This window comes from Solanum tuberosum, unplaced genomic scaffold (genome assembly GCF_000226075.1).
Source record: "Solanum tuberosum cultivar DM 1-3 516 R44 unplaced genomic scaffold, SolTub_3.0 scf00555, whole genome shotgun sequence".
NCBI lineage: Eukaryota > Viridiplantae > Streptophyta > Magnoliopsida > Solanales > Solanaceae > Solanum > Solanum tuberosum.
The window spans coordinates 221818-246798 of NW_006239476.1; the positions used below are offsets into that span (position 1 = coordinate 221818).

Sequence of the window (24981 nt, forward strand, 5' to 3'; positions counted from 1 at the left end):
TTTAGAATTTATTAATTTTTGATGGACTAAAAATGCTATTAACCCTTAAAATAAGTATGAGATCATCAAAAGCTTACGAGAATGAAGACTTAAAAAGCAAAGCAAATTATAAGCTGTTGAAGTACAATTGCTCCTTCTTATCTAACTAAGGGTCCGTTTGATCATGTGATATGTATGATCATGTGGCAAAGTGAACGTGTATTTAAGTTCAGTTAGTCAAGTAAATGAGAGTTATTAAAATTGACAATAGTTTGGGGACGAACTAATAATTCACCTAACGATAAAAATGTACTAATTTTGAAAAAATATAAATAAAATGAAAAAATAATTTAGTAAATAATAAATTAATAAAAATATACTAACCTAACCTTTATGTATACCAAGAAATAAGAAAAAAAATACATAACTTTGTAGATTACAAAAGAATTTAAACTAAGTATAATATAAGGTAGTACTATTTAAAAGCTATAAATATGTAACCTAAATTATTATTAACAATCAAATAACAAACTAAAAGGAAAACTGAACAAACAATTTAAGATCGCTTACACTGAGATTTGATCTTGGTATGAGAACAGGTAAATGAACCCAGTAACCACTGAGCCACGCTTCTTGATTGTATTTAGTGGATTCATTTTAGATATACAACTTTACAATGAATTTGTACATATAAATAGCAAAAAATAAAAAATGACGAAGTGGGTTCAATTGAACTCTCTTGAACCAATGTAGGTCTGCCTTGCATATAGTGGCATCTTACCCCGTCTACTCTTCTGATTTATTCTTTTTGTCCTAATTTATGACCGTGTTTAACTAGAAAAAACATTTAAAAATTTTTTTCTTTTAATATATAGTCTAAATAAGTTATAAATATTTGTATGCAGGGGCAGACCCGCATACAAATATAACATTGTATATAAAGATCAAATTTTGATTTAATAAATATATATACAAGTATTGACATCTCTTGACACAAGTTAAAAATCTAGTCTAATGGTTAAGGTGTTGTGAAAATTCCTTGAGGTTGATCATCTTATTGATGGGTATAACGAAAATTTTAAAATTAAACTAGTAATTTTCAATTAAGCTAAATTATTTGATAACCTTTGCACAATTAACCCAAAAATATCACAAGTAATAAAATGAAAGAAACGGGAGCAGCTTGCCAAGACCAAAAATTCCTTGGGAATTGTATGCATAAAATTATCAGTGGATGTAATTTCAAATACAAGTTCCCAATAATCCATTGTTGCTAAACAAAATAAATCTACCTTTTTCCGTTCCAAGAAACACTACATCCTCTATTTTATAACTTTAAAAGTTAGAGCATCAAATACAAAATCTGCACTTGATTCTTCATAATTCCAGCAGTCTTTGCAGCTACTACTTGTGGTACAGATATACCAAGGAGAAGAGGAAGAAACCACCCATCTATCATACAAACAAAACAGAATCATACAAAATATTCTTGTAGATGAACAACAACCAAACAATATCTTAAATAGCACTTGCTTTTTAATATCCCGTGACAGAAAAGAGGTACGAAATAATCCAACAGATCAGATCATAAAATAAGAAGACAAAACGTTGTCATCATATTGCGTGTATGTTTCATTTGACTCCCCCCTCTTAACTCTAAACATTTTAAGAGGAGGATCCAACAAATACTTAACAGACAGTACATATTTAAGAATCTTTAGATTTTTCTAGGTTTCCAAATAAAATCTTGTAAAATTAATTTTGTAATCTAAGACTCCTCAAGAGATACTTTCACAATAGGACACCAACTGCAACAAATTTTCTGTATCCTCAGTTTCCTGATATAACTAAGCAGCATTTACTACCATATCTGTACTTTTTAGGTGTTAAAAGTTTGATAAATACCCTCATTAAATCAGATAACAAGACTCCTTATACTCTAAGTCTCGACAACTTGGGGAGGAATTGTCTACACAGAAAGAAGGGGTTGGAACTACATATAGTACATTAAAAATATGCTGATGGTAAATCAATTGTAATGTGTAACAAAGAGATAGATAGAGAGAGAGAGAAAGAAAGAGTGGGGGAGAGAAGTACCATAGAGAAGGATGCTCCATAATAAGGAAAAGCAGCTGTTATAAATCTCTCATATTCATTATGTCTGAAGGGTCGAACAGGAATCTGCAAGTAAAAAGATTCCCCATATTAATGCAAATAACTATATAAGGTGTCGTCAACCACCTCCTTTATTATATTATTCATTATTGAATTTCGGAAGATGACATAGTTAAGACCAATTATATGCAAAAGTCGTTTTCTTGCACTTCAAAGCTAAAGCAATATTAGACTGTCACCATTATTTAAAAAAAACAAACTAAAGCAATAAGGAGAGCACAGGCGTCAATGGCTTTCATAAATATATCTCTTAAACGAGTATCTTTTATGAACAGCAGGTCACTGAGGAACAACGACTATATTCACTGCTTTCATCCAACAATGTCTGGGAACTAGAGCAACAAAACAAATGATGAAACAAGACAAAGTGCAGATATACAACAAATTTCGTGATAACTGAAAAAAGAATGTTTTCATAATAAGGTGTGCTGCTTCTACATATACATTTGAGTAATGACAACAGACTAGCGTGTATTCTAAAGAGTATTAGAAGTTAATTATCATGTTGTAATTTTTATTTTTTTTATGACAAGGGAAACCCGCAGCCGCTACCCTTTGGGTACGCACAGGGTAAAACCCCCGCTCCTATGCACTAGCTCGCAAGCCCGGTGCGACGAGCTCGACCCAGAAGGCAAACCCCTTGCTTTCGCTGGCAAGGGGTTTCGAACTTGAGACCTCAAACATGGAAGTCCCAAGCCCAAACCACTGGGGTACCCCGAAGGGTTATCATGTTGTAATTCTCTCACCAAATAAGTGGGAAAGCAAAAGTCCTAGATAAATTTGTGTCCAGAAAGTGACTGATACAGCATATATATTAGCTCTTCACTACAAAATCTGTAAAACATGGAAATAACCACTGCACCTACCTCTTCTAACAATTAACCAGCTTAAAGTATGATAACAAATTTTTTAAAGTAATAGATGCCTCCATAAGAGATGGTGCCTGTAGATTTCGAAAGAACATACCTGTTTTGCAAGGCTCAAGCTTGTGACTCCTAATTTCTCGTACTCAACCTTAAACTGGAATACTCCATAAACATCTGGAACCTTGAATGATGTATAATAGACACCCTACAGAAAATGAAATTAGAAATATTAATCCAAGTGCTAAAACAATTCCTACCATAAGTTAATTCTGGAGCACTTAAAGAGTACCTTCTGATCGGTTGACATGGTTTTCAGAACGTACGGGCTCATCATGTAAAACTGAACTTGAACATCATCTGCAACATAAGGTTCCCAACTTGTTCCAGACCATTCATAAATCTCAAGAGAATATTCCTTGGATCAAAATCTCAGTTTCAGTACACATCCAAAACCATTAAGTAAACATAATATAAGATTGATAGATTATTCAAACTTGCAGTGTAGTAGTACCAGATCATCATTGATTCTGTATATAGAAGGTTCATCTGCCTCCCCAACTTTGTGATGTCTTACATTCACAGCCTATATATGAAAGTGTATAGACATAAATTCCCAATTCACATATTGAGAACAGCAAATATGGATAGTGAAATGCAACCAATTGAAGTGCATTTCTTTTATGACTACAAGAATGCCCAAAGTAAAATATTAAAATAAAGAAGCAAGTGGATATGAATTAAGAACTTATATCTGATACTGCACCTTGAGATGGCCTCTTTCATGGAAGATCCACTTGCTAATTTCAGTCACAAACTGCTCATTACCAGATTTCTCATGGCTGTGATCATGGGATAAATTTATGGTCAATCAAGTCAGAAAGCATAAACAATACAAAATTGAGTTGTACTTTACGTGGAAGAGGACAGGAAGAGGCACAATTAGCTTCAAGATATTGCTTCTCTAGCAGCATTAAGTGAAAACAAAGAAATTGAGAAAAGAAATCAAATCACATCAAATTACACATACTGTTCAAACTAAAATTGTGTGGATCCGCATAATTGAAAACCTTACAATACATTGAAGAGTATACCAAGTAGAAAACCTTACAATACATTCTAGTAATTACAGCAACGAAAGAACTCCCAACATCCAACAAATATTTTTGGTTAGTGGACTTCTTTCTGGTAGTCAAAACTCAAAACAGGAAATACAGGTCCATATCAGGATGCCAATAGTTGAGAAACCTTTTCCCAGGTAATGGATACATTACTGACATATCAATGATGTTCTTAGCAAGCTTCAGTCTTAGAGAAGTCCAACCAATACCGAGGCTTTTAATTTTTGTTTTCTTTTTCATTTTCTAAGTCAATTTATGCTGAGGCTTCCACACACATCAGACTCAAGGTACTATCATGTCAGACAAACAGAAGCAACAGAGTAACTACGAGTGCTTACTTGATTGTGCTTCCAGCCTTTTGCACCCCAGATCTGAAGAATCTGGACATGAGAAAAAGGCTTCTCAATTTGAGCAATTCAGATTAGATATTACTCCAGCTAAAGCCTCAAAAGTTACTTACCGATTGCTAAACATGCTTAAGGATCCCGATATAAGAACTCGAGCATTATTTCTTGCCTGCAATTGGAAACAATTGTCATTGACCTTTTTATGGGCGTGTTGTTGATCTTATTTTAAACATCATTTAATTGTTCAGCAACAAAAGGAAGGACGGCGATGGGCCAGGGGTAGCATTATGAGGCAACGATTGTCAGCAAAGTATGCAGTCTTTACATATGAAAATTGCCACGATACGTCATCACCATAGTGACCAGATCAAATAATTTCATCTAAATGTGATCTAGCTACTGCAAAAGGTATAACATCTATTGCCTATACCTTTCCAACAACAATAACATACCCAATGTAAGCACATAGGTGGGATCTGGGGAGTGTAGAACGTAGACCTTACCCCTACCTCGTGGAGGTAGAGAGGCGTTTCTGCTTACACCTTTCCATCTTCCCTTTTTCTTTATTCTTTAAAAAAAGTAAATTATGATTCTTTTTCTGCTTAACTTCTATGCAAGCATCCCTGCATGGCTTCATTATCTTAAAAAGCTAAACAGCACCGGTTGAACAACTTTTGAGGTTCAAGGTCAATAATCTGAATGAACGTAGAAATTTAAGAAAATGATTAGGAATATTAATAGGTCACATATTAGATGAACCACCTGCACAACTGAAACAAGACTGATTGCAGATCCAGTTAATGTTGGTGGAGTTGATAATTTGGATTTAGGATTAGCTGAATACGCTGAAGGCGAAGCTGAGAGAACTTTCAGCACCTGCAAGCATGATGGATGCACCCTTTGACATTAAATAACTATACAGAATGTACTTCACACACATGTATGTCCAGAAAGAACTTGCAGAAACTTACCAAGCTATTAGCCGGATTTACAGAGTGACCAATCCCCTTGAAGAGTACAGGAGCCTGGATTTACATAACAGAAATATGTATTAGAAACATGCTGCTCCATCACAGCAGGACTCAAGAGCTGTATCATCCGATACACAATCATATGTCAGTGTAAAAAATGAAAAAGGTAACTGGGGAAGTTTGTACATACAAAGTTTATGACCCAATGCCAATATCAAAATAACACCATAAATGCCTCAAAAATGCACATTGTAAAACTCAAAAGGTCTATGTTAGGAGATTATTGAACAGACCATGTTCAAGTAAGACCACCTCAAAAATTGCACATTGTTTTATGAGGGCTTTGGCCAAATAGGTTCCTTATTGCATCAATTCGAGCTTGCTTGATCTATTCCATCACGACCTTATCCTATTACTGCATACTCTTTTTTCTGACATCATGATTTGCCTTCATTGTCATGATTCATGAACTAATTTTAATTGAAAATTTGAGGTTAAATATATACCTGATAAATATAGTGCATTTGATTCCATGTCAAGCTTAATAATCAATACAAGAAAATAAAAAAATTTGAAGATAAATTCACAAGCCTTTGTTTATTGGCTTTAAATATGGCAAGAGTAGATAAAGTTCCATTGGTCTAATTTGGTACCTCAAGTTAGATTCTGACTCCTATTTGATACACATATGATAAGATACAGGAGATCCTGACAGCTGAGAATCTGCCTCATTAGCACTTATGTTGGTACTGTTGAAAGAGAGAAATATGAGAGCTTTGAATTTGAAGGGTATAGAATGGCCACATACATTTGGGATAGCCTCTCAAATTTAGTTTCTCTCAGGTTCACCCTTGAGGTTCTAGTTTATATATATAGAAGATTTGGTGTCATTCACAGTGAATTATACTATGTTATAGATTCTCTACTCTTTGGTGAACTGTTGGTTTATGTGAGATTTTCCTATTATTATTTATAAGAGATAATGGAAAAATCTCCGGCATTAATCAATTTCTTCACCTTAGAATGAGAGTTTCCTATTATTAATCAATTTATTTACCTTCTAAAAAAGGATACTTATTCTGTAGAGGATCTATAAGTATTATTGCGAAAAATGATGCAGTAGCTCTCAGACACAATAACCGAGGAATGGTCTAAATCAGCAGGACCCCCCTCTCCTACGTCCTCCGGTGATCCTTCTGATCACCGGATTTCATTTCTCTTTTCTTTTTTTCTTTTCTTTCCCACTGTCCTTGCAGGCGAGTTTCAAATGGAAGATAGTATTTACTTTGCAGCTGGATTCAAGTCCTACGACATCACAAGAACACCTGGTACGGCGGGAGCATGGTACGACTGGACGGAAAGAAATAGAAAATCTATGACGAGAACGACTTTTAATGAGAAGTCAATGGAATGGATCGTGCAGATTTTACGGGAGGCATCAATGACAAGGGGGAATATGGTGAAGAGATGGAAGAAAAAAGATGGGTTCTCAGAAGTTTTTTGTTCGAGGAACTACAATAAATATGGGCGCTACATCAGTTTAATAAATGTAAAAGGCAGGAGGAGGGAAGTTATCATCATCCCTGAATTAAATTTTAACTCAGGGTGGTTGAGCTTTGCGGAAAAGGTTGGAAGATTCATTAATAGTCGTAGAAAGTTAATGAATGGGGGCAATCACAGGCTGGTGAGCAGAGACATTCCATATGCTACAGTGCTAAGAAGCATTAAATGGGCTAATAAAGATTCAAAACTTGCTGAAAAAGAGAAGGCAGCTCTAAAAGGGGATACAATCTTTATCAACGATGATCCAGAGGAGTACAGTGAAGTGCTAAAGAGAAGTTTGGTGGGTGCATTTGAACCTAGAGCCGGAGAGACAGTGACCCTGTCAGAAATCAGGGGATGGGCTAATCGACTGTGGAAACAAACACACAGCTTGAACATCTAACCGGATTTCATTTCTCTTTTCTTTTTTTCTTTTCTTTCCCACTGTCCTTGCAGGCGAGTTTCAAATGGAAGATAGTATTTACTTTGCAGCTGGATTCAAGTCCTACGACATCACAAGAACACCTGGTACGGCGGGAGCATGGTACGACTGGACGGAAAGAAATAGAAAATCTATGACGAGAACGACTTTTAATGAGAAGTCAATGGAATGGATCGTGCAGATTTTACGGGAGGCATCAATGACAAGGGGGAATATGGTGAAGAGATGGAAGAAAAAAGATGGGTTCTCAGAAGTTTTTTGTTCGAGGAACTACAATAAATATGGGCGCTACATCAGTTTAATAAATGTAAAAGGCAGGAGGAGGGAAGTTATCATCATCCCTGAATTAAATTTTAACTCAGGTTGGTTGAGCTTTGCGGAAAAGGTTGGAAGATTCATTAATAGTTGTAGAAAGTTAATGAATGGGGGCAATCACAGGCTGGTGAGCAGAGACATTCCATATGCTACAGTGCTAAGGGAGCATTAAATGGGCTAATAAAGATTCAAAACTTGCTGAAAAAGAGAAGGCAGCTCTAAAAGGGGATACAATCTTTATCAACGATGATCCAGAGGAGTACAGTGAAGTGCTAAAGAGAAGTTTGGTGGGTGCATTTGAAGTTTTGAACCTAGAGCCGGAGAGACAGTGACCCTGTCAGAAATCAGGGGATGGGCTAATCGACTGTGGAAACAAACACACAGCTTGAACATCTATGAAATGGGGAATGGACTCTTTCTATTTGAGTTTGCACTTAGGGTCACAGCAGAGCAAGTGATCGAAGGGGATTGGGAGTGGAGGAATAGTCCAGTTATCCTTCAATGGTGGAATCCAACAATAGGTACGAGATGCGGAAGGAGTAAAGAAAATTCAACTTGGGTAAAAATTGTAGGGTTGCCTTTGCATTTTTGGGATCAGAAAATTTTCAAGGTCATCGGAGATTTCTGCGGGGGGTGGGTAGAGACGGAAGAGGAAACCCAATTGAGGAATCATCTCAAATGGGCAAGAATCAGAATCAAAGGAGATGGAGCAGACATACCCAAAGAAGTGACCATCGACGGGGGCGGAATATGCTACACGATGCAAATTTGGGCAGAATCGCCGGTAAGAGTATTTGCCGGAGAAGACCTGAACTCCGAGATCAGTACCCAGCGGTCACGAGGTGGAAAACCATTGGGTAAAGGTGAGGCTCCTCTGCAAAGTCAAAAAGTAACTGCTACAGCAGGCAGAGCACATGTTGTGTCAGAGGCAGGTGGGCAGTCCTCCAAGTCAAACAAAATAGTGGGCCGGGGCGAGCCCAACTCAAAACAAAGCCCAATTCTAAGATTGGGGCCAGAACAAAATAAAGAGGGGGGCCTGGTCAATAAAAAGTTTGACCTGGCAAGTGAAAAGTGAAAATCAGGGGGAATTTCTAGAAGGGTTAAGTGGCATCAAGGAATTAGCGATGCAGTTCTTACAGGCTTACAACAAATGGGAAACCTCGAGTATGGTGGAAAACACCGACATCTCAGCTAAAAACAGAGAGCCGGTAAACAAGACGAAAGAGGCTGTTGAACTACTATGCAACAAAGCAAAGGGTATTGATCATTCTAAGGATTTTGGGGAGATTTCAGGGGTACAAGAACTAGTGGAAGGAGGCATGCAAATTCAACAGATTCACGATGCGGAGCCGGTTTCCATACAAAACCCTGGGTACCATACAGACAGCGAGTTTGAAGCATCCAGTTGGATAAAGTCACATATTTTGGAGCTCAGTAAAACTTATGGAGTGGCATTCGAAGGTTTCAGGGAAGAAACACATGCATTACTAATGAAGCTCGATGAAAGAAAGAGTGTGATGGAAAAGAAAGGGGCAAACAGTGCAGTGTCAACACCTCGTCACAGAGGAATTGGCAAGAATGAGTTGAAGAACTTACAGTCAGATCTGAACGAGGAGGTCGAAGGTGCAAGGAACAGAGGGAGAGTCCTATCACTAACTCTTAAATGAAAGTAAATATTTTATCATGGAACGTCAGGGGGATTAACAAGATTTCAGCAAGGAATCTGGTTAAGAGCTCTCTTCTAAAATGGAGAGCTGATGTTTATTGCCTTCAGGAGACAAAAATCAATAAAGATGTAGAGGGGATAGCCAAACAATTGTGGTCTAGTAGATGGATGAAATGTGGGTATTCTGAAGCTGATGGTAGTAGTGGGGGGATACTAATTATGTGGGACTCAAGAGTATGGACGGGTAGTTGTGTGGAGGAAGGCAAATACTCAATCACTTACAAATTTGAAGCTGTCCACGATGGTTTTTGTTGGTTTCTTACTGGCGTATATGCTCCACACACCAGAGCTGAGAAACTGGAGTGCTGGGAAGAAATTGCAGCAGTTAGGGAGCTATGTGGAGGCCCCTGGGTCACCTGTGGGGACTTCAACACTGTCAGAACAATGGCAGAAAGGAGAGGATGCAGAAGAATAACCAATGTAATGGCTGATTTCTCGAGTTGGATAGAGGATATGGAGTTACATGACCCTCATCTAAATGGTGGGACCTTTACCTGGTACAGAGGGGCTGGCCACGACAGTGCTGCGAGACTGGACAGGTTTCTCTATTCAATTGAGTGGGAAGTACAATTCAGAAACATAAGGCAACAAATTATGCCTAGAGTTATATCTGATCACAATCCAGTTATGCTACAATGTGGTGATTGGGAACAGAGGAAGACATACTTCAAATTTGAGAACTGGTGGTTTAATGTAGAAGGTTTCAAAGATCTAGTCCAGAACTGGTGGAATGGTTTTATTGTGGACGGATGCCCAGATTTCAAATTCAGTATGAAGCTAAAGATGCTAAAACAGAAACTTAAAGATTGGAGCAGTGTAACTTTCGGGGAACTTAACAATAAGAAGAACAGCTTGTTAAGTGAGCTAGCTGAGATGGATCTGATCCAGAATGATAGGGTGCTGACAGAGGATGAGATGATGATTAGAGCAACAGTTCTAGTCGAGTTAGAAGAATTAGCGAAGAATGAAGAATCCAGGTGGAGACAGAAGTCCAGAGTGTTGTGGTTGAAACAAGGTGATAATAATACCAAGTTCTTTCAAAGAGTAGCAACAGCTCATAGGAGATGCAACACCATCGACAGGCTGATTATCAATGGGGAGGAGAATAAAGATCCAAAAGAAATCAAAGATCATATAACAGAGTTCTACAAGCAGCTATACACTGAATCAGAAAGTTGGAGGCCATCATTTGTGATGACAAATTGCCCAAGAATAAGCCAAGAGGAGCAGGAATGGATGCAGAGACCATTTTCAGAAGAGGAAGTGGTACACATTCTCAAATTGTGCGATGGAGACAAAGCCCCTGGTCCAGATGGTTTTACTATGCTTTTTTTCAAGGAGTGTTGGGGGATCATAAAGAGCGATGCGATGCAAACAATCCACAATTTCCATCAGAATGAAGTGTTTGAAAGATCCTTGAATGCCACTTTTGTGGTATTAATCCCCAAGAAGCTCGGAGCTGCGGAACTCAAGGATTTTAGGCCAATAAGTTTGATTGGTGGAATGTACAAAATCATCGCTAAGCTGATCACCGAGAGAATGAAAACAGTGATGGGGAGACTGATTGATGAGCACCAAATGGCTTTTTTGAAGGACAGACAGATAATGGATGCCTCTTTATTGGCAAATGAGTTGGTGGACTCCAGGGAAAAAACAAAAGATACCAGGTATCCTATGCAAATTGGATATAGAGAAGGCATATGATCATGTCAACTGGAACTACCTCTGGAAAGTTCTGAGTGAAATGGGGTTTGGGAGGAAATGGGTGAATTGGATCAAGTTTTGCGTATCAACAGTGAAGTTCTCAATCATTATAAATGGGAGTCCTGAAGGTTTTTTTCAATCACAAAGGGGATTGAGACAAGGAGATCCCATGTCTCCTTTCTTATTTCTCCTAGCAATGGAGGGACTCAACTACATGGTCAGAAAGGCTAATGAAATGGGGTGGATAAGAGGTTTTGGTGCACACACAAACAGAGCCAATAATATGGAGGTCACACACCTTCTCTATGCGGACGACTCTTTAGTGTTTTGTGGTGCAGAAGTGTCGCAAATTAGACATTTGAGGGCAATACTAACCATTTTTGAAGGCATATCAGGACTACATGTGAACTGGCAGAAGAGTTGTTTGTTCCCAGTTAATCAAGTAAATGACATGCAAGGCCTTGCCGACAACCTGGGCTGCCAAGTAGCTTCTCTTCCCACCAAATACCTGGGGATGCCCTTGGGCGCCAAGAACAAAAAATTGGAAGTATGGAGTGAAGTTCTGGAGAGAAGTGAAAGGAAGCTGACAAGGTGGAAGAGTCAATATATATCCCTGGGAGGTAGATTGACTCTCATAAAATCAGTTCTGGATGCACTTCCGACTTATATGCTAAGTCTTTTCCCACTACCAAAAAGTATTGGAAAGAAACTCAACAAGCTGAGAAGGGTCTTCCTCTGGCAAGGAAATAAAGAGAAGCAAGGATACAACCTGGTTAAATGGGAAGAGGTGACAATGAGCAAAGCACAAGGAGGTCTGGGCATTAAGAAATTGAGTACTCAGAACACCAGCCTGCTGCAAAAATGGTTGTGGAGATTCTGTTGTGAAGATATGGCATTATGGAGGAGGTTTATTGCAGAGAAATATGACCTACAAAGCAACTGGATAACTGAAGAGGTGAATGGCACTTTTGGGTGCTCTGTATGGAAAACCATCAGGAGAATGTGGCCTGATTTCAGTGCAAAGGTGACCTTCAGAGTGGGGAATGGTTTGAAGACCAGTTTCTGGAACGAGACCTGGTTAGGTGACGTAAATCTGAGGATACTTTTTCCCGATCTGTACATTATCAGTCTACAGCAGAATGACACTATAGCGCAAATGTGGACCCCTCAAGGTTGGGACCTTATGTTCAGAAGGGCTCTAAATGATTGGGAGGTTGGAAGAGTAGCAGACCTACTGCATGCTTTAAACTTGTTTCCAGGCACTGTCACAGAGCCGGACAAACCAGTCTGGAAACTGCATAGCAGAGGGGTTTTTACAGTTAAATCATGCTATTGGGAGAGGAATACCAATCATCTCCTGACAACAGTTTGGCCTTGGAAATTAATCTGGAAAATTAAGGTTCCTTTAAAAGTTGCATGTTTCACTTGGTTGGTAATTTAGAAGAGCTTGTCTCACCCATGAAGTGCTACAAAGAGAGGTATACAGATCTGTTCAAAGTGCTACATGTGCGGACAGAAGGCTGAAGTAAATGGTCATGTGTTTTTAGCATTGCAAGATAGCTACAGATCTGTGGAACATGTTCGTTTGTATACTCAGGGTTAACTGGACAATGCCCAGAACCACTTTTGAGGTCCAAACACACTGGCAAGGAATCGGAAAGAGAGGATCAAAAGAAGATTGGTGGAAAAATATCCCTGCTTGCATATGGTGGACACTATGGAAGGAAAGGAATGGGAGATGTTTTGAAGGAAGGGTTAGCAGCCTAGAGGAGATCAAGATGAAATGCCTTAGTCTTTTGTATTTTTGGTGTAAGCAAAATTTAGTGGGGGAAGTAGATAGCCTTGTGGAGTTTAAAAGCCAATTGTAAAGTTAGTTTTGTCTTTTTGGATTTGAGTATGATGGCACCCCCTGGGGGTTTGTAAATCCCACCTCATCGATTTTGATGAGGTCTTTTGTGTGAATACAAAGTTACCTATTTCAAAAAAAAAAGGATACTTGACGATCCTTGTATTATTTACAAAAGCAGCTACCTCAAAAAGAGAGCACAATAGAGCTTACAATGAGCATGAAGAAATTACTGTATACTTATTGATCGTTTCAGTTGCTACACCATATCGGTTACTCAAGATCATTGGTCTTTATCCGGACTTTATAAAGAGAAGGTGGACACTCTGAGGGAGTTTAACTTCAGTTTCCTCCCTTCCCCATCCCTATCCCATAGACAGATCAATAAAGAACCTTCTTGGCTTCTTCTATGTGTACTAATAATGATCTGGTTCCAGATCCTTCCTCAGAACTTCCCTGAAGAATTTTGAACTTGTATCTCTAATTGAAGGTCTAGTATAAGTTTATTCATGTGGCTAAGCACTCTACCGCTTGAATAATAATCTGTTCCTTTATTATCAGCAAAATAGAGCACCCTTGTTCAAGAATAATAGACTGAACGAGAGTGGTATACAGCTAAAGAATACTCAAATTGTGGTACTTTCTGCAATTTGAGTCACTATTTTAATGACTTCCCTATGTGGATTAGCATATATACAAGCTACAACAAACAATTGCAAGGATACAATCCAACGAACATGGCAAATACACAAATGAACAAAAAGAACAAGAGAAACAATTGCAAAATGCTAAGTGCCACATAAGATGTGCTAGGGAAGTAAAAAGCCTAAACAATAAAGGTTTCTAAAATCTTTAAGAAATTAGTGAGTGAAATGACAGTGGTTGGTTAAATGTATCAGCTTTATAGAGTTTTCACAGCTTATTAGTGTAGATACGATTCCAAAATGGGAGGTTGAAAGCAAAAAATTAATGGATAGCTACCCATGTTGGGAGGAAGAAACAACTCTTTTGCAATGCAAACAAACATTGCTACATGTTGAGAGAGTTTAGGCCATTCTCTTGTGGGACAGGACAATCCAATTGATCTCTAAAATTGCTACATGTTATGAAATATCAGTATTTCTACAAAAGGCATCAACAGAATACATTGATAAATAAGTTAAAAAATCCTTTTTATAGGCGATAGCTCCAGAAAGACAAACTGCTAATTATTTCTTTCAATCTTAAGGGAAAGATGATCACAACAAACTCGTTCAAACCTTTCCAGTTAAATTATAGATATAGCATCTTCATAAGAGATCACACTGTTTGGATGGTTCGACACGTTTGATGTTAGTTCTTCCCCACTTGGGCATGTGGTATGTTCCTACAGTTGGCCATCAGCCCTTAAGAGCGGTATGCGAATTGGGTTCTAGGGTCTATTGTTGATCTCTCGTATTTACAGACCCCCGCCCAAAAAAAAAATGGGAATGGAGGGCCACACTTATGTGCTAATATTTTATGATCACGTTGATTCCATGATTAAATAGAAGAGTAGACTCAAAAATCATGATAATTATAGATGAAATATAGTGCTTTACCTTGATCTTTTCTTTGCCCAAGATTACATCAGATTGAATGAAATCATCACCAGCAATTAAGGTATGGTCCCCTTCTGTATCTGAAACTGCAAAGCTTGTATGATCAATGACCATAGCTGACTGATCCTATTATGTAGAACATAAAGAGTAGAAAAACATTAGTCAGCATGTCATGCTTAACTTTAGAGGAGTATGAGTATACTTATCACAAAGATGCAATCACCCATAAGAATGAAAGTGATTGATAGGGGTTCAGAAAATCAAAAAAATTATGTTCATCATTTGCTTTTAGAACATCGATCCAAATTAGCAACATCATTAGTAGCCAAAGAAAATCCCATTGAATTCACTTCACCACAGTAAAAATGTTAAGCAAAGGGTTTCTGTATGCAATATGAATCATTCACTTAAAACACAAGTCTTTTTAGTATGAAATGGGCATAATAGGTAAAGTTGTGTGATTGATTGAATAAAAATACAAGTAACAGAAACGTTTTCTGATACCTCATCAAAATCAACCCCACACTCAGTAGCAATCTCTCTAATTAGATCAGATGCAGATGCATCAGCCGCAAGGATCAAATCATGGCCAGAATCAACAAAGTCCAGAATAGCTGCCGCATTAAGAGATCCACCTAAACCTTAAAAAAAAAAAGGAACGACATTATTAATCTACCTAAAACACCCAAAAAATTAACCCATTTCGATCTATCCCTTCGCATCGGGTTCACTGGAAACCACTGCATTCAGCTCGGATCTATACACATATGTAACATAAAGAAATCTGGCATGGAGACTTACTATCAATGGTAGGTGAGAAGAGAATTAAGGCGTCATATAAATACTGTCCGTATCTCTGTAACGCGATCTTGGGATCATCGGCGAGTTTGAAATCAAGATCGAAACCACGGGTTTGTAGAGACTGGAAGTAGAGAGAATGTGAAGATTTGATGGATAAATCATCGAGCAAAACCAAGATTTTCCGATCTGTTGGGTTTTCAGGGGAAAATGCATTGCCAAGAACCGCAAGAAGAAGGAAACTGAGGATTACTGGCGCTCGAGACATGTTGAAAATGCTCGCAAGCCACTAGGGTTTAGCGAGATTTGAAGCTTAAAGATCCCTTCACTCCACTTCAGAGTTGACGAGAGTTTTTCAGTCTTCGACCAAGTGATAAGTATAAGTTTACAGTTCAGGTAAAACGGAAGGTAATTGCATCCACAATTAATTATGGTTAATCACTCAACTTTCGCTTTATTGCACCAAAGTCACAAAACTATTTTTTGGTAAAGAAAAACTCACTCGATTTTTTTATAGACGCAGTTTTACCCCAATTTTTTTTAATGTAAAAGTTTCGTTTTAAAGTTTAGACCTCGGGCATCGACTAAAAACAATATGTACAATATAGTAGCGAAAAAGTCATGTCAGATACAATGAAGAACAGTAACAATGATAAATAATAAGATAATTAAAATAGGAAAAGTGTAATAATAACAATACTAAAAAAGGAACTAGACAACTCTCGGCCTACTAATCTTCTATCTTAATTCTCTATCTATCGATTTTTCTATATAGAATTGTGCTATTGGTAAGCTACAGGCGAGGCATGTCTTATCTAATCAGCTCTTCCTAGGACTTTTTCGGCTTACCTCTATCACTCGTTAAACCCACTATAACCCGTGTCTCACACCTGTGAACATCTGTGAATTATTTCTTCATATGATCGAATAATCTAAGCCTCGTCCTCATTTTGTTCTCACCAAACTAAGGACCTGAACTGAATGGAATTTCATAGCAGCTTGAGGCTGTTCCTGATGCTGGACTTCGTGGGTCGTTGGCTCCACCTGTTATCTCCTTCTACGACGCCTGCCACCAGGCCATACCCGCAATTACACCATACCGTCCACTTCGTTTCGTTCTTCTTCTGTACCGTCGCTTGAATCCTGCTAGTTTGGTTGCACTTGGGCTTAACAGCTGCTTCAAAGCCAACGTGATGCTCCTTGGTCAGCCATAAACGGAATCTTAAGAAGCAGTCATTCGTTTATGGGAGCGACTCTCTGAGGATGAAACAAAAGAGACATGACATTAATCATAATATTGTTTCTCTCATATTTAGGCAATTTTATGTGACTTTTTAATCAAATAAAATTTATTTATTAGTGACTTTTAATGATATTTACGCAAAGTTAAGTGGCTTTTTTTGTATAAAATGTAGTTTAGTAGCTTTAGTTCAATAAAATAAATTTGGGTTGATCGCCAATGAAATTAGACTCAATTAATGAGTGTTACCATCACGAATAGAGGTAGAAGTCCAAATATAAATTCAGCGTATTTTAATATTATTTGTTCAAACTATGTATTTGTGTTAAAAAAAATCACTAAATATGAAGTTTAATTATTAGTATTTGAAATTGACGTTCAAAGCGAAATCAATGTGCTTATCTAAATGCTTTATTTTCTCCGGATCACAAAAGACTCCTCAAAACAAGAGAGGCCAAAACATATAGAAAATGGAACACAAATCATAGTTTATACTTCATAGTACATCAAATTCCATCATCCCCTCCCCTAATCCATTGTAAAATCTAAAATCAAATTAATAAATGAAAAAAAAAAACATTACCTTCTAAGTTCTAAGGGCACACAAATTTTGATACATTCAGTTTAGGAAATGTTTTTAGGAATGGACAAAAATTACATGTAGGGTATTTCTAAACCAAAAAGGGTAAAATTACAATTCTACTAAATGAAAGGTCTTGAGTTTACTAATGTGTTATACTTTTAAAGGGCATCCACACCCTTGCCGTTCTCGCCCCTAACGGAACTCCAACCTGAAGTATAACAGAAGGTAATTTTAAAGTATAGTGAAAAGTAGAGGGGTAAATTGAATCCTTATCATCCGGTTCACTTTGGAGCTCTGTTAAAGGCAAAGACAGATACAAAGACGATTTCTTAACGACAAAGGTATGAATGGCCCCAAAGTATAACTTAAAATTAAGACATTTCATATAGTAGAGGGGTAAATTTGGACATTTTTCAATTTCTAAAAACGTCGGGAGCTGGCATTATCAGGTGGTAAGGAATAGTGCTGAGCCAATCTTTTAACTGTCATTGCCATGTACTTGCCCTGGTGCTCGGCCAGCGCCAACTCTGGTTCACTAGGTTCCCTGCTACCATCTCCAGAGAAAGTTCCTGCTCCATATGGAGAACCTCCTCTTATTGAATCCATTCTAAACATTCCTGCTCCAAATGTGTATCCTATTGGAACATAGAGCATCCCATGGTGAGCTAACTGAGTGACTGCTGTCCAGCTGCAAATACGAAAAATGAAACATTTCAAAATGGTGATTTCGTTAGCAGATTATCGTTGACTAAGCTTTGTCCCCCAATTGGTTGCATGATTAATATTGGAACAAGGATATAAGTGGATCATCAGAAAGAAGAAAATAGAACAGAAGATAAAGGATATAGAGATTGCATAAGAGTACATTTATAGTCCTTCATAAACTATAATGGATAGTTATCATAGCAGTCAACCAGTTTGCTAAATGAGATTCTATACTGACAATTGTTAAGTGTTCTTGATGCCTTAATTACCTATTATAGAAAAATCTGACTGCAAGATACTTTCCCTTGGGCCTGTTGGAAAATCAAATTCCTTCAAGTATTTTAATTGTTGGAAGATCAATCAGAAACAGTATTTTTGGGTCTCTAGAGCCTTCTTCCTCAATGATACCTTGCGAATCATTGAGATGAAGGGATTCCTTTAACTCAATCAGTACCAGTTAAACGGATCAACAGTTAAAGGCAATCCTTTGGATGCTATGGAGAGCTACAGCCTACATACAATTTTGTAGGGCTGGCAAAATGATTTTTCAGACTAGTCACTAGTATGCACTCTTATCAGTTAAGTTGTGGACTTAGATTCTGCTAGTGTTCTCCGTTTCTTCTGTCTATTCATTTGCAACTACAACTAGGTGCAGCAATTATCTGAAGGGTATCTATCAATTTGCTTAAGTACAACTTTGCCATATTACTCTCCTCTTTTTTGGTTTACATATATGTCACATACACATTAGTCATTGCCCAAATGCATTAACATCCAACTGAAAGTTGCAATTAGCTCACACACAGTGATCACTGATCAGACATCACCGATGACATAAAAAGAAACGATTAATAGTATAAACACAAGTAAATGGATGACAGAAGAGAGACTTACGCGGTGGTCTCCTGCCCACCTCCTTGTGTACCAGTACTGACAAAGAACCCTGCAGGCAATCCAGCAAGCTTTTGTTCTCTCCACAACTTCCCCGTCGAGTCAAAAAATGCCTTCATCTGAGCTGCCATACATCCATATCTTGTAGGAAATCCAAACAAGAATCCATCAGCTTCCATAAGCTCATCCACGGATATCACTGGAATCTCATCAATTTTTGGGGGGACTTTCATTTGTTCCAAAACATCTGGTGCTAAAGTTTCAGGAACCATATACAGAACCCCTTCAACACCTTCAATCCCATCTACCCCTTTTTTCATCCTTCTAGCTAATCTTTCAATATGTCCATACATTGAATAAAACACAATGAATATTCTCAACTTCTTGGACCTTTCTGCTTCTGACCCTGTTATATCAGTTTGACTCACTGGTCTCTCTGCTGATTCATTTATAGGAAACTTGTTCTTGCTTGGCATACAACCCCCTCCTTTACCCATTTAGCTGAATTTAATCAAGAAATCCAAAATTATCGCAACCCTTTATCTCAAAGTTTTCAACTTTTTCTTCAGGTGGGACTTTTTCCGAATAGGTTGTGAGCAATTCTTGAATTGAGAATTTAATAGGGACTTTTAGCTCTTTTAGATTATGTTGATTCTTGGATTATCACAAGCAGAGTTGACCAGAAGTCCTTAGCTACGTTGGAACTTTCTAATAGAAGCTTCGCTGGCAAGTTCTAATTTGCTGCCAACCTCAAAGTGGATTCCACGATTCAAATGATTTTGACAGAATTATACTCTGCTGACAAATAACTTTACATAGTTGATAGTACTATTCATCTTTTATTACGACATATAACTACCTTAATTATCTCTTTAATGTATGAAATATAAATATATATTAAAGATATCCCGGTTAGAATATTTTGTGTTGTAGATGATATTTTATTAGCTTAAGATCAAGATTGTTAGTTTGTCAAAAGATTTCCTTTGATACGATACAACTAATAGAACTTAAGAAGACAGCTAATGGGTTTTGAAGTATGATAAACTTACGGCACATGTACTGCCAAATTGTTTTAGCTGGCCATATATCTCTCACCTATTATTATTGAAATCACTGCAACTTCATAGACATATATTACAGGGCGTTGACATTGTCGTTGCAGGTTAGACAACTCAGTTTACTAAGTTCTCGTTATGCGCAGGGGTCAGTACAGAAATCATGTTGAATATACTGTACACAGCACATAAACAGTAATGCCAATTTACTAGAGGGGAAATAAGCAGGATTTTGCGCAAGTGATGTTGGTATATTTGTCATAATTTGGTTGAGAAAATTGTTTGCAAATAGCTCATGATCCTTCCAAATTAAATTTCTACCACAGGAGAAACAAGAATCTCTCTGTTTTAAGTATCAAACAAGAAAATGACTGAGAATAAACAAACAAATACATTTCTGGGACTCAAAATACTGATGCAGAGATTTGATCTTCAACAGGATCAGAATATGAACTGGACAGCAGAACTTGTGACACCAGAAATCTGAACTCAGAGAATGTGCATAAATCACCACAGGCAAGCCAAAAAGAATCTCAGTCAGCAAGCGCTATTCAGTAGTCAAATGAGAGCCCGGCAAATATTTCAACAAGCTCACAGAATGGCTATACGTAGAAATGCTTGTCTGACAAAGAAGTCAGTATTCACACAGGATTTCCATATAGAGGATTGCAAAGACCTTATCCTTCCTTCAAAGACCTGCTTCTAGACTTTTTGGATTCCCAAGGCGGCAGACATCCTTTATAGTGGGAGTGCAAGAACAACGATGATATTGATACTTCTTTCTCACCTTGACGCATTGAGATTGAAGACAAACAGTTAAAAGAGCTTCTTAGTTTCCTCTTCTCACTGTCATAGTTTTGTGCATTTGTGCCATGTTGTACCGTGGAAGCTTTGAGGGCTTCTGGAAGAATGCAGTTGCACAATGAACCTACAGGAATACCCCAAAAAAAAGTTTATTTTTACTTAAAGAAGAAATATACAGTTTTATTAAGTAAAAAAGAAGAGATCAATATAATTCATTTTCTAACTCCTTTTCAAATTTACAACAACTTCAGTTCAACAAGCAGAATGAGAGGACAAACAAGAGACAAACAGATATAGATGGTCTCTGCCAAAGCAATGACTTAGTTATAATTTATGTCCATGTAACCAAAGAAGTGGACTGACATATGTAGCTTCACAGATGATTCATCATATAACTCAGCTTTCCCAATAGCAGATAAGTAAAGAGAAAAGAAAAATGAAACAAACAATCAAAGAAAGGATTGCTAAAAGAATGACAATTGAAGTTTTATGTTGGAGCAGTAAGAGAGGCTTGTGTTAGCACTATGAAGCATTTAAATGTTGGGAAGTTAAGCAGAACAAGAAACACGATGCAGATGATAGATTACAGACCTACTCGTGCTAGCCGATTCACCCATTTAGGTATCCGTTTCCCAGTCAACCTGTAACAGATATCATCTGAGAAATGATTACAGTTCTTAGCAATCAAATGATATGAGTCACCATTGTAGTTTGCTGATTGGCGCGCAATGAATTCTCTAAGCTGGATAGGATCCAGATATGTTGTCCCCATGAACACCGATTTTCTAAATTTAAAGCCAGGGCACTGTCGAGGTTCAAGCTCAAAGACACCACTTGTTGGATAGTCATGTGCTCCGAAAGCATATTCAACACCATGAACTGCAAATATGATGAAAGCATTAGAAAAATATACTAATGTTTTATTAATAAAGAGCATTTTGAGAAAACATGAGTACGAGAAGATACTATTATCTCGTCATCTCAAGGAAAAAAAGTAGACTAATTGAATATGTACTTCCCAGATAACTAATACTCAGATTCTCCATTGTAGTGCTACACAACATGTGGCAGCACCATGTTTTCCCTTTAATGAAAGGAGCATGTTTCAGTGTGAGTAATCAGTGGGATACACAAGCGTGGACAAGAGAGAGTTGCAGTAAGCTACCACATCTGTTGTCTTCACTCGTATTATCACAAATATTTTTGTTGTTGCTCTAAATTTTAAGATTATGAATTTACCAAGGATGGATTTTTAGGCCAACAAAAACTTAACATAAAGTAGATGCTCTAAACAAACAAGATGAATGTCCAAGAACCTAGCCAAATAGGTCTTGATCTCGAAAAATATACATCAAAAATCAAATGTGGACTCACCTTGAATCCCTGTATGGAAGACACCTATGCCTGCCCAGTAAAAATAGCCATTAACGGGTGTCAAATCGTACACATTAAGGTAAACAGGTGTGTTGCCTGGACTACAACAAGCTGACTTCACTTTGGGAAACATGCAAAAACGTGTTGCGGATTCACCTTGCAAATGAAGAGGGACCACAGAACACAAGTCATTCTTTAATTTTGATTTCATGTTCAAGGCAAAACTAGGAATGCTTCAATACCTAGTTTCTACCTGCAACAAGAAAATCAAGTGTCAAGTGTCAAGTGTCAACTACACTAAGTTCAGCCAATATAGGATGCGCAATCCCACAAAATTGACAAACAAATATGTCCATATCTTATACTCCCTCTGTCCCAATTTATGTGATGTAGTTTTAATGGACATGGAATTAACGAAATATGGGAAGACTTTGATATGTTCCAAAACTATCCTTAAAATAAACAAAATTTTAAATAGAAGAGTACACATTTGTGGACTTTTTGCTAAATAAGTGGGACCCAACATGGGTAAAATGTTGACAGTGTCATAAAATATTTGCCAAATAAGGAAATGTGTCATACTTTTTGGGACTAACTAAAAAGGAAAGTGTGTCATATGAATTGGGACATAAATTGGGACAGAGGGAGTATCTTCTTAACCTTTTTTGAGCAAAAATATGCCTGCATTCATGATTTTTGGGATAGAACAAGGCCAAAAAGAAATCATTTTGATTGAGAAGAAAAAGGTGGCGAACTAGGTTCAACTTAATTAGATGTAGAAAAGGTAGATGGGCAAGTAGACTGAAAATCTGTTGAAGGTTCCAAAGGGATGAGCTTGGGGGATGGTTGTGGAACTGACAGAACTAAAAACAAGGTTTATTGTGCTAAAGATTACCTAATTGATTTGTCCATACAAACTTCGTATGATACGGTCTTATTCATGCTCTTTGACAACATAAACGCAGTGATATCTGAACTTAATTATCAAATAGTTCATATCAATCTATAAATCTCAATACTGGTCATGGGTAAGGGCTCAATAAGTACATAGCATTCAACAACTTGTAACACTGGTGTAAGAGAGCGATAATGGACAATAAATATCTCAGACTGTGTGCAAAAAGAATGGACTACAGAGACTCGAATATACAATGTCAAAAAGGTGGTCTCAATTCAAAATGGTAAAGTGGACTTTAAAGGAAGGGAAAGGGAGCAAAAATGGTACTTTCGAGTTGAATCTATTCCAGTAAGATATTTAAACATACAACATTCTAACCAACCTAACAAGTAAGGTCTGAAGAAATAAAATCATGTTTCTAGCTTTAATTTTGTCAAGAAAATAAACCTGGTTTCACTGGTTAACACAAACAGAAACAAACAAGTGAAACAGAAAACGAAAAACATCAAATAATGTATCGAATCATATCAAGTTATAGGTCTTTAAATCTACACCAACTGGCACAATACTTCTCTTCAAAGAACACCTAAAGATCAATAACTTAGCCTCTTTCACTTAAAGACTTCAAATTGTAACCATTTTCTGTCCTCAATGAGAATTGAGAAAGGAGATCACTAAACTATGAGTGAAGACCTATTTCACAGCAACTTAAACAGACAGCCAAAGTTCACTGTATAGTCGACAAATAAATAATCATAGACGAAGCCAAGATTTAAACTTTACAGGTTCTAAATTCTAGAATAGCGACATCACGTGTTAATGACTGTGTTATGAAGAAAAAAGATACACAAATTTGGGTTTACACATTGTCATTTTGGTAAAGAAACAAATTTGGATCTGAATAGAAACAGATACATATGCACCTTATTTCCAAAAAATCTCAAGAAATATATAACTACAATAAGCTGATAAATCTCTGAATACAAGTAAGTAGATCAGATTCACAAAAACAAACCCCAAAACAACAATTTCACATAAATGCAGGTCACCATATACATTAACACATTAAAGAAAAAAAATACCCAAGAATTCAAGAACCCCACACAATAAAAATCAAAAACCAGATAAACCCAAATACCTTTTTTGGAAATAACACTCATGAGACCAAGAAAAGAATGTCGCTATGTCAAGATTCCAAAAGGGTATTCATATTCAGGATATAAAGAGCAAATGGGACTGAAAGTTAATAATTTCTGCTTGAAAAAATATGCACATTGTTCCAGCCTGTGACTGATTGACAAATACCAAAGCTGTGAGAATCAGAGATGTAAAAAAAGGGGACAGTGGTCTTGTTGAAACCCTTTTAGGTGAAAATGAAAAGAAAAAGGAAAGTTAAAGTTGATTTATAAAGGATCCAAAGTTTATTATTTTGGTTTAACATAGAAAGACTTGCCATTTTAGAGGTCCAAGAAGTGAGATAAGATAAATTCTTTTCATGATCATTTTTTGCACCTTTTCACAAAAGTAAACAAACTCTATTATGAGTTATGACAGAGACATTGCTTAACACAAAAGATTGTTTTTGACATTATAAAAATAGTACTAAGAATAGCATGTATTAATAATTAATAATGTATTATAAAAATAGTACTAAGAATAACATGTATTAATAATAATAATAATGTATTATAAAAATAGTACTAAGAATAGCATGTATTAACAATAATAATAATAATAATAATTTATTAGTAGTGTTGAAATTAGTTATGTTAATATTATTTTTTATTTACAATTTTGTTGATTGTATTAAATGAATAAAATTTATATTACCTACTAGAATGAGAACAATATGATGTATTAGAATATTATTAATGTCATATTTACCATGTATAAAAATAATAATACTACTAAATATGGTTTATAACGAACCATACTTCAATTTGTAATGTACTCAAATATAGTGTTAATATATTATTCTTTATACACTCGATCTAATACACACCCCTATCAAACGACCAC

At 36.8% G+C, this 24981-nt stretch overlaps 3 protein-coding genes across 3 annotated transcripts; all 3 read right to left on the reverse strand.

Annotated features, from left to right (window-relative positions):
* Nucleotides 1-1162: 1162 nt before the first annotated feature.
* LOC102597722 (dolichyl-diphosphooligosaccharide--protein glycosyltransferase 48 kDa subunit) lies at nucleotides 1163-15814 on the reverse strand. The gene is made up of 13 exons (XM_006365452.2): nucleotides 15413-15814; nucleotides 15116-15252; nucleotides 14612-14737; nucleotides 5457-5510; nucleotides 5248-5361; nucleotides 4599-4654; nucleotides 4477-4518; nucleotides 3784-3859; nucleotides 3532-3603; nucleotides 3310-3435; nucleotides 3121-3225; nucleotides 2077-2160; nucleotides 1163-1431 (listed from the first exon to the last, which is right to left on the reverse strand). The coding sequence occupies exons 1-13, from the start codon at nucleotides 15675-15677 to the stop codon at nucleotides 1384-1386; spliced, it is 1305 nt and encodes a 434-aa protein (XP_006365514.1). The 5' UTR covers nucleotides 15678-15814; the 3' UTR covers nucleotides 1163-1383.
* Nucleotides 15815-17111: 1297 nt separating this feature from the next.
* Nucleotides 17112-19646, reverse strand: LOC102598041 (probable NAD(P)H dehydrogenase (quinone) FQR1-like 2). The gene is made up of 2 exons (XM_006365453.2): nucleotides 18832-19646; nucleotides 17112-17920 (listed from the first exon to the last, which is right to left on the reverse strand). The coding sequence occupies exons 1-2, from the start codon at nucleotides 19323-19325 to the stop codon at nucleotides 17653-17655; spliced, it is 762 nt and encodes a 253-aa protein (XP_006365515.1). The 5' UTR covers nucleotides 19326-19646; the 3' UTR covers nucleotides 17112-17652.
* A 521-nt stretch (nucleotides 19647-20167) lies between these two features.
* Nucleotides 20168-24453, reverse strand: LOC102598367 (deSI-like protein At4g17486). The gene is made up of 4 exons (XM_006365454.2): nucleotides 24101-24453; nucleotides 22065-22317; nucleotides 21282-21569; nucleotides 20168-20814 (listed from the first exon to the last, which is right to left on the reverse strand). The coding sequence occupies exons 2-4, from the start codon at nucleotides 22273-22275 to the stop codon at nucleotides 20564-20566; spliced, it is 750 nt and encodes a 249-aa protein (XP_006365516.1). The 5' UTR covers nucleotides 22276-22317; nucleotides 24101-24453; the 3' UTR covers nucleotides 20168-20563.
* Between the last annotated feature and the right edge of the window lie 528 nt (nucleotides 24454-24981).

Coding starts and splice junctions, on each gene's coding strand:
- LOC102598041 (XM_006365453.2), bottom strand. CDS start 19,325: ATGGGTAAAGGAGGGGGTTGTATGCCAAGCAAGAACAAGTTTCCTATA. Junction 17,921..18,831: donor GGTGGGCAGGAGACCACCGC/GTAAGTCTCTCT, acceptor TCGTATTTGCAG/CTGGACAGCAGTCACTCAGT.
- LOC102598367 (XM_006365454.2), bottom strand. CDS start 22,275: ATGAAATCAAAATTAAAGAATGACTTGTGTTCTGTGGTCCCTCTTCAT. Junction 21,570..22,064: donor CTTCCATACAGGGATTCAAG/GTGAGTCCACAT, acceptor TCATATTTGCAG/TTCATGGTGTTGAATATGCT. Junction 20,815..21,281: donor GAATCGGCTAGCACGAGTAG/GTCTGTAATCTA, acceptor GTATTCCTGTAG/GTTCATTGTGCAACTGCATT.
- LOC102597722 (XM_006365452.2), bottom strand. CDS start 15,677: ATGTCTCGAGCGCCAGTAATCCTCAGTTTCCTTCTTCTTGCGGTTCTT. Junction 15,253..15,412: donor CTTCTCACCTACCATTGATA/GTAAGTCTCCAT, acceptor TTTTTTTTTAAG/GTTTAGGTGGATCTCTTAAT. Junction 14,738..15,115: donor GTGGGGTTGATTTTGATGAG/GTATCAGAAAAC, acceptor TCTACATAATAG/GATCAGTCAGCTATGGTCAT.